General features: G+C 38.4%; 1 protein-coding gene across 4 annotated transcripts in view; it reads right to left on the reverse strand.

Moving 5' to 3' along the window:
• Positions 1-1066: 1066 nt before the first annotated feature.
• Positions 1067-14741, reverse strand: part of LOC125462895 (bromodomain and PHD finger-containing protein 3-like) — an 81229-nt gene continuing 67554 nt past the window's right edge. For 3 of the 4 annotated variants that reach the window (XM_048553375.2, XM_048553376.2, XM_048553378.2), the window contains exons 11-13: positions 5437-5534; positions 3656-3810; positions 1067-2739 (exon numbers count right to left, since the gene is read on the reverse strand). In XM_048553375.2, coding sequence (XP_048409332.1) covers positions 2556-2739; positions 3656-3810; positions 5437-5534 — 437 coding nt within the window. In that variant the 3' untranslated portion in view covers positions 1067-2555. Of the gene's footprint in view, positions 2740-3655; positions 3811-3916; positions 4107-5436; positions 5535-14741 lie in introns of those variants that run through there. The other variant, XR_007249724.2, reaches the window with a different exon arrangement.

Consider the following 14741-nt stretch of genomic DNA (forward strand, 5'->3'; position numbering starts at 1 on the left):
TCTTCACATCATAAATTCCTTGTACAAAAACTGAGAAAATTGCGCTGTGACACGTGAACTACTGTTTTCGTTACTATTGTGGAGAAAATAGTCTGCATCAAATCTTTGAGTGTACAATACGTAGATTTGAATCTGTTCCCAACACTATTGTAAATGAATTAGATGATATTTTGCACTGCACTGTGTGCACACACTCAGGCTCTGGATTGGTGCAGCTTGGCTACATATGCTTCTTCTGTCCAGATACCAAACTTGTAAATTTGGTGTTTTGTTCTCTCTTATCTCCAGACTCTCCCACTGGCAAAGCAATAGGACTGAAAATAGGGTGGCAACAAAATTGCAGGCTTGAGAAGCCTATGATTACAAGTCTGCAAACAGTTTTTGGTTTTCTGGCTACTGCTAGAGAACAGAAGCAGAGAATTTGCACTGGAAAATAATCAGGGAGATAGCAAAAGGTATTATGTACTTGAGCAGGACCCCTCGCGTCTTGCTACTGGTCCATTCAGAGCTCAAGTCAGAGTAGCACCAGGTTCTCCAGCCATCCCTCAAAAGGACTACCCTTCCCTTACTGTAAGGAACAAAGTTTATCAGGAGGCCAAGGAAGATTTCTGACCGGCCTCTTTTCCAGAGCAACACTTGTCCATTGCCTATATAAAAACAAAGCACAAGCTCAGGTCTGTCCCTCTGCAACTCTAGAAATTCCAGAATAATGGAAAGTTAACAATGGTCTAATGTATTGGGACTCCATCCCTCCTCCTATCGGTAACAATCACAAACTAAGTGTTACCTGCTGTTGTGGACAATATGAAGACAATTTGTTTGCAAATTGGAGGTAATTATTTTGAATATGGCATTAAATAATAAACAACAATGATTTTATATTTTGACAAAAATATTATGATCTTTTGCCCTGTTTAAATCACAGCCCCTAAACACTTCATATGATAGCCACACATTACAAACAACATAACATTTGCTATTTAATCTTAGATTTGGGCTTTGAAATTTAAAACGAGAAAGAATTCTCTTTCGTCAAAACTGCAAATTTATTAACAACATGGAAAGACAATAAACTTTGGTTGGCTTAAATTATAGTGAGCAACTGTTTCACGCCTGTTGCTTGAAACGATGAGCTGAATGTTATTTAAATCATGTTTAAACTTTAACTCGAAGTTCATATCCTGTTGATTATATTCAACAATAAAACAGAAAATTAATATCCACTTTAAGTGTTGGTGCAGGAAATAGTTCTGGAAATATTCTAATTTTGAGAAGATGAAAGATGGTAGGAAGAAACTGAGGTATTAGACCATCAAACCTGTCTATTACAGTTATTATGTCTTGTATTGGAAATACATGCACTCCCAGCCATATCTGGAAGCCATTTGTCAGAGACAAATAAAATTTAAAGCATTGTCCAACTGGGGAAATGAAACCTGGAAAATTCTAGTCCAAACAGTTTAGGTATTCAAAATTAATTCAGAAAGCACTTCTGTCCTAATTAAGGTCATAAAGTACTTACCTCATTTATGAAATGACTTCCATTTCAGCCAGAAAAGGACCCAGCTTTTGCATAAAAGAATTAACACAGTTTTTTTGAGAAAATCGTATTTTGTCATGGAGCTTCGACGAATGTTCAATGATATGGCTAACAACAACTACATTTCAGCAGGAATGAAGAAACTAGCTCCACGCTATTGAAACTGTAAGTTAACAAAAGAAGCTTAGTAATTAAAATTGAGAACTGTTAATTTCTAGTTTGTCACATTTAATTCTCAGGAGAAAATATAGCCTCAGACAGTTGGATTGTAATAGATTAGAGGTAAAAGTACAATTTTGCAAGAGTCAATTCTCAATTTTCTCAACCATTACAGCTTTTTATAAACAATACTAGAAAGCAAATAATCTTACTTTCTACAATAAATACAACATGAACATCCTGTGTTTCACAGTGGACACGCAGCTAATTTTAGGTCCCTAAGTAAGTCAACATCATTGATATAATAGCCTGAATACATTAAAAACCAAAATCATAAAATGTAATAAAAAATGTTTTAAACTTTTACTACACAGTATACACAGGTCACAAGTCCACTGCATTTTAACAGAACAAATACTTTCAAACGTCAAATGGTATTGTTTCTCAAATAAATTACAGTGTGTGCATACAAAACCCATTACCATCACAGAGAAGCTAAAGATTCAGATCTGCAGCCTTGAATAATTTAGTGTGTAACAATATAATACAATTATATACATGGTTTTTATTCCCCTTGGCTTCCACACAAAAGGCATTATAAACACTATGAACAGGATTTGTATTTGTAAATTTAAAGCATGATCTATGTTTAAATGAAGTAAACATGGCAAGAAACAAGCCAAAGAAAGGCCATTTAAGAATTGGCAGTGACAGAGGCTGCGTGTTGATCTGCTTAAAAGTATGAAAAAATAAAGAAAGGACATTTAATTTTTACAATGAGCAGAAATTAAGGTCTTTGATGCCTGATGTCACGTCATACAATCTCCTTCAGCAACTTTGGTTATGTTTAGAACAGTCACATGTAGTTTGAGGTGAGAAAGCCATGCTCTCCACGTACTCTACTCAAATGGATCATTGCTCGATCATAAGCAATTTGAACAGATTTTCGAATACTTGATTTACGCCCTTCCATCATTTTCAGTTTGTCAACTGTATCATCAATGCCAAGAGCTAGCAATTTTGAACGGGGAAGCCACTGCCTGTTGAGGAATACATTAAAGTAACAGGTTATAAATCATACAATCAAATAAGGCAGAAATTATAGATTAATACAGCAATTTAAATTCAATGTCAAATTACCAATAACTTCGGCTTGAAACTATATGATCAAATGTTGAAAAAAATTAAAGCAAAATATTATTGCTGAAAGCCACATTACACATCATGTAAAAGTGTTTGCCAGACTTGAATCATCTGGGGTCTCTCACGTGCACAAAATCCACACTTAACCCAAAAGGCTGCTGCACATAGTAAGACTATCTGCTAATATGGCTTAGAACTTAACTCAATTTACACAAGAAAACATGACACAGGTAACGTGCAGGAGCTAAAAGCAAGTGTGAAAATGGATAACTCTATTGCATACTATAATTACTCAACTTCAGATGCAATTAATTACATATAGAATTGATAATGCAAGAAGCTTTGATTGTTAAGTGTTCTTAAATATCTTGGTTTCCCAGAAACTCGTGGTCAGAATATGGGCAATAGTTTTTCATTAAATACAATCAGAGAATCAGAATGCATCTTTAATGTTCCAAACTTTTATTTATGATTAGCAACATTGATTATTCACAGGGAAGAGAAATTGACAGCTTAACAAACTGTCACGTACATCTGACAGCAGTCACCCAATAATACACAATATGCGGTCTGTGTACTTTTGAAGTCTGCTTCTTGAGTGAACTGCTCCCTCAAGAACTGGGGAATGCAGCTGAATTCAAACATTAAACTAAAAGGACTCTAGACGAAAATGCACATGAAGGTACTTAAGACATGAAAATCAACTGTACAGGTATATGAGACTTACATGCTAAATGAATTAACGTAAAAAAGGATGGTACACAATATACCAATACACAAATTTATTGTTTAAGACTTTACTTTTCCACTTACCATGTCCTTTTGTTGTCAAAAAATAATACGAGGTAAAGTTTCTCTCCAGCTTCTGCATGCATTTGTTCTCCTAGCTTTACTACATCAAGTGGAGGTACAGGTATTGGGACACCATTGTGATACAACCCATCTCGAGGCATATTAGGATCAATGATCTATAAAGCAAAATATTACAGAAAATTAAGGAAAAATATTTTGTATCTGCAAAGTACCTGTCATGATCTCAGGACATTGTAAAGCGCTTCACAGCCAAGGAAGTACCTCTGAGGTGGAGTCACTGTTGTAACATGTGCAAATTTACACACAGCAAGGTCCCACAAACAGCAATGAGATTACTGGCCAATTAATCGTTTTTTTCATGGTGTTGATCAAGGAACAAACATTGGCCAGGATATCAGGCGAATTCCCTTGCTCTTCTTTTAAACAGTACTATGGGATCGTTTACATCAACCTGAGAGCGTAGACAGGGTGTTAGTCAAAAGTCTTATATAGAAGACCTCAAACAGTGCAGCACTTCCAAAGCACAATTGAAGCATCAGCCAAGTTCGCCTCAAGTCTCTGGAACGGACCACGAATCACAGCCAGTGCTTCTGAAGCAACTATGTGACCAATGAGTTAATTCTGATGTCTTCTAAGTTAAATATTTAATTGGACATAAAGATATATGCAAATCTGCGGCAATAGGTACTGCCACACCCAGATCAGGCCACACCTCAGCTTGTATTAATTGTTTTCATGCAACTTAACTTTTATTTGACAACTGATGTCCATCCAACGAATTGGTAAAATTGCAGACTCAAGTATATGGAGCAAAATGGAAGTAGAACCTCAAACTGTTATTGTGAGTAAAATTAAAATGATTGGACTTGTTTCCATTAGGTCAAATCAAGTTACAGAACTTATGACAAAAACAAATTATTCAGCCCAACCACTATTGGCATTTATTTTCCATACCAGAGTAATCTTATTCCTTTATACCCAATGGTTCCTTATTCCTTTCACCCTATGAACCCCAAACAGCATGTTGTACATTTGGCAAACATTCTTTAGCTTTACACAATAAATGTTACATTTCAATACTATTTTATCGCTACGTACCTTGCATTTAAGATTATTAAGATGATATTATGTGGTCTTTCATTCCCTTACAGTTTTCTAGGAAAATAAATTCTGAACATAAGGTAACAGAACAGGCAATTCTTATGATCCCATCTTCAATCATTAACTCCAAATGGTACAGTCCACTGTATCACAAGCCACTGAAACTTTAATCTTGTTTTCTGTCCTAACTTTCCTACATTTAATCTTATACCTATGTTTTATCACTCCAATCTGCCCAGTCACTGCAAACTCTCTTTATATTGTCAGGTTCTTCTACTTTACTACACAGTCTCTACTTCTATTAGGAACCATCCTCTAAATTCTTCTGTCCTGGTGAAAACAACCACAATTTGTGTGATATGTACTATCCAAAACTCCATGCTCTCTAATTTCTCCTGCTACTGTGCAGGCCTCCAGGTTCCAAGTGTGGCAGTGACTTTCAGAACCATAGGTCAATGTGTCCACACATTGACAGGCATGCATTGACCCAATGAGCAGCTGTAATATGGATCAAAAGGATAAACAAGTTCTTAGAATCTGCCTATCGCTTCAGTTGAGGCCTTGAAGCTAATTTGTCATTTTATTCAGAAACAATATTTTATTCATTTTACTTTGGTTGCTTGAGAAAAGATATGGTGTTTGATTTTCAAATATTTAATTGGGGAACAAATGTGACTTACCAATGCTGGATAAGAAGGGTATCCTCTGCATTTGGCCCAAACCAGTTCCAGAGGCTCTAAAATAGCATCATTCTCAAAGGGTGTCCAGACGCCTCTCCCTAACAAAGAAGAAAAAATAAAAATGTTTTAAAAAACTTTTAATCTGTTATGGTGTAAATTCTGAAATTTCAAAAACAAATAACCAGTCACTTTGGAAATTCAGCATATAATACACCTCAGAAATGTCTTGAATTGAACTTGTATATTTCATGTTAATTCAATTATTTCAGTTTCCTTTTTTAATTGTAAAGGGACTCTTCTATATTTTAAAACTGTTAGGAGTATTTATTTCCATTTATTATTGTTGGAAAGATACGCCAATGGGTGTACATTCAGATAATAAACTAGGTTGTTTTTAATAAAAGGAAAATTATCTATATTCATGTAAGTTTCTACAGTTAATCTTTTACCAAAAAAGTAAGAAGTTGACTTGAGTGATAGTTTGAGGTCGAAATCAACCCTCTCCAATCACCTTGCTGTTATCGCTATTACGTTAGCATCTGTTCTCAGCACCCTCATCCCAAAAACTGAGCGAAAAGGAATTAACTTTATTTCTATAAATAAATAACCTCCATTGAGATGGATTCTAACTACTTTCATGTAAATCATTAAATTCAGTAAATATAATTAAAACAAAAGCCCTATATTTAAAAAACATAATTTTAGTTACTTTTAAAAAAAGAGTACAGAAGAGAGTACTGGTATCATTAGTACATAGCAGCACTGCAAGCACTGAATGTGTATTTAGTTCCATAAAAACCAACACCCTCATCTTTAGAACAATATGGACGATCAACATCATCATTGGCAGCATTCACAACATTCCACAAATATTCATCTCTAATGTCATCACGTGCATTTGAAATCCCAAATTTCTTGAATAATTTGATAATTCCTGTTCTACTTCCATGTCTCTCCAACCCACTCACACAGGCTTGCTAACATCAGAGCTGTGTGCTTCCAAGCTTGGTGAATGTCTGCTCTCATCCAATCATCTAGTCATTCCACCTTTTTTTCTCTCATATTGAGCACTTGCTTAGAGAGACATTCAATGGTTGAACAAGGCAAGGATGTTTGGACCTCCAGGAATCACCGAAATATCACTTTTCTCACATTCTAACTTCAGCAACAACATCATTCATATGATATGGCCTGAACATGTCTCAGGTGAGCAGACCTTTAATTATGTAATCCTCCAGGTCAGACGCTCCAAAAATGTTCCTCAGCCGTATTTTCTCGGCATCTTCATCCATCCAACCTTTGCTGTCAATATTGTTGACTACTCCTTTGGTTAACCGTTATTTTAGAAGGATTTCTCTCCATCTCTTGATCTTTGTCCTCTTGGACATACAGGGCAGCACAACAGTGAATACACTCTTTTCAAGGCCAGTTATTTTCAATAACACTATTTTCCCTGCTACTCAGTTCACTGTTTGATTGGCTCAGACCTCAAAATTCATGGAAACCACATGCGTGTTCATCATACAACCTATTTGTATTCATTATTTTCTTGATCTTTGACTGTAAAATGATAAGATGCAATCGGCCTACAATGGAGTTCTGTTGGGAAATGCTGAGAGATCTTGGTCTTCTGTCGCAGCACAAAGTTATTTCTCTTCAAACTTCTGGTATACCATCGAGGTCTAGCTGTGAAAACTGAAATTACTAGCGTTCTTGACTGGGGTAAAGATTCGACAAGTCCTCAAGAAACCAAAAGAATCCAGGCTGCCAATTTTCATTGATGCACTTTACAACATTGTTTTCTAACTGTGGTACATGCAAGACCTCACCTGTTTGCACATTTATCCTCAGACATCTGCGTTAGCTCTGTAGAGAAAGTCGTCCAATACTCTGAATTTCCTAGCTAGATCATAATTATTTGCCTGCTTTTTCCATCTCAACCACTTTACGTTTTGACCGGGCTGTATACTTTCCATTCTTTCTTGATAAGATGTTCCCATATAAAAGAGGGCAGGATTGGCAGGAATGCAGGGCGCATCTGTCAGGTGATAGCCTTGATAATATGCATTACCCTGAACAGCTGCCTACAACGGTAGCCTTCTCTATGATTTTATCAGAGGCTTGCATCAAAATGCATCCGTTTAAAGTAGGAAGTGGATGCTAAGTACAAAAGAATTAAGGAATAGGAACAAGGGGAGGACAGGTAAGACCCTCAAGCCTTCCCTACCATTAAAAAATGGGGGAGGCAATGGCCTAGTGGTATTATCGCTGGATTGTTAATCCAGAGACCCAGATAACATCCTGGAGACCTTGGTTCAAGTCCCGCCACGGCAGACGGTGGAATTTGAATTTAATAAAGTATCTAAAATTAAGGATCCAATGATGACTGTGAATCCATTGTTAAAAAATCCCATCTGGTTCATTAACGTCCTTCAGGGAAGGAAATGCCAACCTTAACTGGTCTGGCCTACATGTGACTCCAGACCCACAGCAATGAAGTTAACTCCGAACTGCCCTCTGGGCAATTCGGGATGGGCAATAAATGCTGCTTGGTCAGCGGTGTCCTCATCCTGCGAATGAATAAATTTTAAAAAATCACAGTAAAACCATCCCAAGCCTCAAATTCTCTTTTGTGCCAGCCCCTCGGAGCACTCAATTCCTTGATATTTCAAACATCTATTTACCTCTTCTTTGAACACTCCGAATGATCAAGCCTCCACAACTCTGAAATACAGAATTCCAGGCATTCAGTAATCCCTGGAAGAAATTCCTTCCCATCTCAGTTTTAAATGAATGTCCCTTAATTCTATAACTATGTCCCCAGTTTCAGAATCCTCCATCATGGAAACATCTTTTGAACATTTATGCTGTCAAGCCCCCTCAGAATCTTGTATGTTTTAATAAGATCACCACTCATTCTTCTAATCTCTAATGAATAAAAGACCTAACTTTTTTAGCTGCTCTCAATAAGTCAACCCCTTTGTTCCCCTATCAACCAAGTGAATCTTTTTCAAACTGCCTCAAATGCCAGTACATCCTTTCTTAAACTCAGGAACAAAACTATACAGAGTACACAAGGTAGCATCACCAACCCCCTGCACATTTGGAATAAGATTTCTTCATTTTTAAACCCCAAACTCCGAGCAATAAAGAGCAAAGTTCATTTGGCATTCTTAATTACTTGTACTGACATGCTAGCTTTGTGTTAATGTCCAAGAACTTCCAGATCCCTCTGAATGCACTTATTTGAAGATTTTTCTCCATTCAACTTATAGTTTGACTTTTGATTCTTCCGACATCAATGGAACGGAGGTGGAGAGGGTTGACAGCGGCAAGATCCCAGGAGTGACGATAACCAATATCCTGTCCTGGACTTACCACGTAGATGCGACTGTCAAGAAGGCACAACAATCCCTCTTCTTCCTCAGGTGACTCAAGAAATTTGGCATGTCTGTAAGGACCCTCACCAACTTTTACAGATGCACCATAGAAAGTGTGCCATCAGGGTGCATAACGGTCTGCTACGGCTACTGCTTTGCCCGAGATCATAAGAAACTACAGAATGTTATGTGCACAGCACAGGCCATAATGGCAGCCAACCTCCCATCCATGGACTCCACTTAAATTTCTCGTCGCTGCAGAAAGGCTGCCAACATCAAAGACCCCTCCCAACCCAGTAATGCCATTCTACAACCTCTATCAACCAGAAGATACACAGGCTTGAACACACACAAACAGGTTCAAGAACAGCTTCTTCCCTACCATTATTAGACTCATGAATGGACTCTCTGACTTCAAATAATGTTGATCTTACTAATGTTAATCTTGCTTTGCACACCTCCTGTTCAGTGTAACCTGTATGCCTCACTTTGTCTAAGCATCCTTCAATCTTTATGTCCTTGCTCATTATGATCTGCCAGTACTGGTCGCAAAACAAAGCTCTTCACTGCACCGGAGGTACATGTGACTACAATAAATAAAATCAAATTTTATGACCTCACACTTTCTTACAATTAACTCCAATTGCCAAGTTTTTACCCACTCACTCAACCTATCTATATCCCCTTGCAGATTACACTCAATATTAGTAAAGTGATGGAAGTTCTCATTAACTGTGCTATCAAGCAGCGCCTGCTCAGTGAAGCTCAGTTTGGGTTCCAGCAGAGCCACTCAGCTCCTGACCTCATTACAGCCTTGGTTTAAACATGGACACAAGAGCTGAATTCCAGAGCTGACAATGGGAGTGACAGCCTCGACATCAAGGCTGCCTTCGAATGAGTGCAGCATAAAGGTTCCCTAGCAAAACTGGAATCAATGGGTATCAGGGAGTAAATTCTCCAAAGGTCTGCAACATACCAGGCACTTGTCAGGTATCTGTGGTCATTGGAGGTCAGTCATCTAAGCTCCAGGACATCTCTGCAGCAGTACATCAGGGTAGTATCCTAGGCCCAACATCTATAGCTGCTTCATCAACACATTCTCTCCATCATGAGGTCAGAAGTAGGAATGTTCACTGATGATTGCACAATGTTCACCACCATTCACAACTCCTCAAACACTGAAGTTGTCCATGTTTACCCTTAGGCTGGCAGGTGACAAGGAACATTCATGACACACAAATGCTAGGTTATGGCCATCACCGATAAAAAATAATTTAAACACTGCCCCTTGACATTCTATGGTATTTCTGCCATTGAATTCCTCTATTATCAACATTCTGAGGATTACTGTTCTCCACAATCTTAACCAGAACCACCAAATGAACATGGTGGCTACAACAGCAGGTCAGAGGCTAGGGATACTGCAGCAAGTAACTTACCTCCTGACTCCCCAAAACCTGCCCATCGCTTGCAAGACACAAATCAGAAGTATGATGGAATACTCCCCATTTGTTTGGACAAGCGCAGTTCCAGTATCACTCAAGAAGCTTGACATCATCTAAGACAAACTAGCCTACTCGATTGGCACCACATGCACAAATATTCACTCCTCCGCCACTGACGCTCGGTATCTACAAGATTCATCACAGAAATTCACCAAAGATCCTAACACAGCACCTTCCAAATCCACGACCACTTCAATCTAGAAGGACAAGGACAGCTGATACTTGGGAACACCAGCAGCTGCAAGTTCCCCTCTAAGCCACTGTCCATCCTTACATGGAAATATATCACTGTTCTTTCACTGTCGCTGGGTTAAAATCGTGGAATTCCCTCCCAACTTATAGCACATGGGCTACAGTGGTTTAAAATGGCAGCTCGCCAACACCTTCTCAAGGGCAGCTAGGGACAGGCAATAAATTTTGGCCCGCAATGACGCCCACATCACACGTGAGTTTAAGAAAAAAATATGCTTCATGTCCTCATCGCAACATGCCCTCCCAATTATTTTTGAATTATCACCAAAACTGGATACATTAGAAGCTGTCTGTCCTCCAAGTCATTAATAAAGATGGTAAATTATACAGGGACCAACACTTGTGGCACACCACCAGTTATATCTTTCCAACCTGAGGAATGCCCACTAATCACAAATCTCTGATTTGTGTGTGTAGGCTGATTCTCAAACCATGATATTACTCCTAATAATGATGAGTTCCTATTTTGTGCAATAACTTTTTGTGTGACACCGAAAAGAACACTTTCCAGAAATTCAAACACCAGTTCTCCTTTGTCATGTCTGCTTGCCTCATGAGTCTCTTTCACAAAACCGTGTTCACTGTTCCATGGTGTTAAGCTTCTCTGAATGGCCTGCTATTTATTCCTTCATAATGAAGTCTATCATCTTTCCAATAGCAGATGTTAGACCTACTAACCCATGTTCTGTTACTTTCTGTCCACCTCCCTTCTTGAACAGGAGTGACACATTGGCAGTTTTCCAATAATTTGGAATCCTACAAGAATCCAGCAAGTTCTGAAATAGTTTGACCAATGACCCCACTATCTCTACAGTTACTTCCTTTAAAACCCCATGGATGAGTACTTTGTCCCTTGTGATATAGACTATTGCAAGATCTTTTCCCATGAGAAGCTTGCTTACCTGTTATTTTTGGGATGATTACAATGTCCTCTAAAAACTAACGCAAAATACTGGCTGAAATTATCTGTCATTTCCCTGTTCCCCATTATTAATTCCCCAATAGCATCCCTTAAGCGTTCCACACTTACTTTTATAAACCCATGAGCTCTTGCTGTGATATATTTCATGTCAATTTATTTTCATAATAAATTTTCTTGCTTATTATTAGCTTTTTAGTCAAATACTTCTAGATCCTAAAAGAAATCCCAATCCTTTGGTCCATCACAAATTTTCATTACACCTTAGATTTTGATTGGATACTTTCCTCGACCACCTTTGTTAGCTGTAGGTGGTTCATCCTTCTTATCAAGTTTTTTTTTGATTAGAATTAATGTTGGCTGAGCATTATGAAATATATGCTGAAGTGTTCATCCACTGACTTTCCCCTTAATTTCTTTTCCGAGCCACTTGAGACGACTCTTCAGCATATCTCTGGAACTATTCTTAGTTAAGCTGAGGACGCTGGTTTGAGGCCAAAGCTGCTCTTGGTGCTAGAAGAGCCTTAACCACAAGATCTCTTATTGACCCTACCTCGTTAAACATTACTACATCTAAAAGAACCAGTTTTGGGTAGGTTCTGCAATGTACTGCTGTAATAAGCAATTCCTGATGCACTCTATAAATTTGTCTTCCATGTTACCCTTGCCAAACTGTTCAATTAATATGAGAATTAAAATCACCCATGTTTTTTGTCAAGATCTTACATCCTTCATTTTTTAAAAATTCATTCATGGGATGTGGGCATCAATGGCTGACCAGCATTTATTGTCCATCACTTGTTGCCATTGAGAAGGTGGCAGTGAACTTCCTTCTTAAACCGCTGCAGTCTACCTGCTTTGGGGTGACCCACAATGCCTTCAGGGAGGAATTCCAAAACTTTGATCCAGCAACAGTGAAAGAATGATGATGATGAGTGGCTTAGAGGGAAACTTGCAGGTCGTAGTGTTGCCACATATCAACTATCTTTGTCCTTCTTGATGTAGTTATTGGCTTGGAAGATGCTGTCTGAGCATCTTTAGTAAATTTCTGCAGTAGATTTTTTGCAGTTAAATTTCTTGTGGATCATGCACACTACTGCTCCCGAGTGTCAGTGGTGGAGGAAGTGATGTTTGTGGATGTGGTACCAATTAATCAGGCTGCTGTGTCCTGGATGGTGTTAAGGTTCTTGAGCGCTGCTAGGGCTGCACCCATCCAGGCAACTGGGGAGTATTTCATACACCCCTGCCTTGTGTCTTGTAGATGGACAGGTTTTGAGGAGTGAGGAGGTGAGTTACTTGCTGCAGTATTCCTAGCCTCTGACCTGCTCTTGAAGCCACTCTGTTTATGTGACAGGTCTAGTTGAGTTTGTGGTCAATGGGAACCCAAAGATGTTGATACAGGGAGTTCTGCTATAAATGCGATAGCTGCATACCAGCGCAACATTGTGTTATAGGAAATCATGCTGTAAAAATAATGGGGCCTATGGGAAAAGCAGGGTTAGGACACATAAGAGTTATATTTTTCCAAAATTCTTCCTCACCTGTGTGGCTTCATACTTATAGTTGCAGTTATGACAACAGTTTATCAGACAGGCGACATTGCGAATACAATCATGAATCTAACATTGTAATTGCAATGAAGTGACAGCTGGGCTTTAAATAGAGTTCTGCCACTGGAAATCCCAGCAATGGTCAGTACTGCATGACAATGTGAGCATGATCCAAAAGAAGTGAGCAGTGCAAAATTGTGTCAGATAGAGCCCTCAGCCAGCAACACTCCATGAAACTCCGAAATTGACACGTCAGCAATTTCAGATGTGATCTTTAACACCAGCCTGAAACAAGTGGAAAGTCACTGGAGTGGCCATGATCCAGAAGAGGTGAGCAGTACAAAATTTTGAGAGCTAGAGCTCACAGCCAGCAATCCTCCATGAAACTTCCCTGAAATTGACACGTCGGCAATTTTTAGTAGAATTCCCTCTATTTAAATGCTGGCCTGACATTCCATTGGCACAGACTTCTGGATAGGTTTTCAGATAAGTGAAGCAGAGGAACCTGACCTTCCTTTCTTATGTAGCCCATTGGCGTTGAAGTTAATTGTTGGATTAAAATGATTTGTAAACCTGAGTAACATTGTATTCAAAATAGTGCAGGAAAAGGGCAGGTTGTTACATGAGCAACTTTTGTATAAATGATTTACATGAGCAAATTCAAAACTTCTTCCATAATAAATATGTAACAAAATACTACGTACAAAGGTACGTGTTTTAGCAGCACTCATTACTTTAAACCATACTTCATTTTTTACTTATACCATCAATTTAGCATTGGAATCCATTCTTCTGTTCAAATGAGCTCCATTTTTAAGTAATGCTGAATCACGTAATAGCCAACACAAGCTTTACGATACTCCAGTGAACTCTTCAGGGGCTTATATAGGACACCCACCTGTGACTTCTCTCCTTTGATATTCCTTATTTCCACCTAAACTAATTCCACGTCACCATCTATTACATCTACTATAATCTAATCACCATCGCACAGATATCATCTTTTATTCACAAAGCTTATCCACCTTTTTTCTCTTCACCTATCCTTCTGCTAAAAGAATAAAGCAGATCTGTCTCTCTAATTCTGCCATTGCTCAGTCAGTTCATCTTGGTACGGGATACCTTCATGAAAAAGTGTAAGTGAATCAGAGAGAGCCATACATCTTCTTAACTTCCATGCAATTTGTGCAGTGTTGCAAATTACACTAAAATGCATCATTCTGGAATGCCCTTAAATATTGAGATTCCTATCTTGGTCACCCTGCAACCACATCTCTGTAATAGTTAACAAATCATGTTAATTTATTTCCATTTGCGCCATCAAGTCTCAACTCACCTTGTTACAAGTGCTTGCATGCATTCAGGTAAAGGACCTTAAGTCTTGACTTTTAAGTATTATTCTGGTACTAATTTCCACTGCACTCTTCTGCATATATTTTCTATCACTTCCTGACAAACTTTAACATTCATGTCTACAACAACCTACCACTCAGGTTTCTCATTTCTTGTGATATGTAAAGTTCCTTTCAATTGTACCCTGCTCCCCATTAATTAGTTTAAAGCCCTATCTACAACCCTAATTATACAGAGCAAATCTGTCTTTCCCCAATACTGGTGCCCCATGAATTGAAAACCATTTCTTCCAAACAAATCTTTGAGCCATGTATCTAACTCTCTAAATCTTATGCGAGTAAACTTA

This window comes from Stegostoma tigrinum, chromosome 21, assembly GCF_030684315.1.
Source record: "Stegostoma tigrinum isolate sSteTig4 chromosome 21, sSteTig4.hap1, whole genome shotgun sequence".
NCBI lineage: Eukaryota > Metazoa > Chordata > Chondrichthyes > Orectolobiformes > Stegostomatidae > Stegostoma > Stegostoma tigrinum.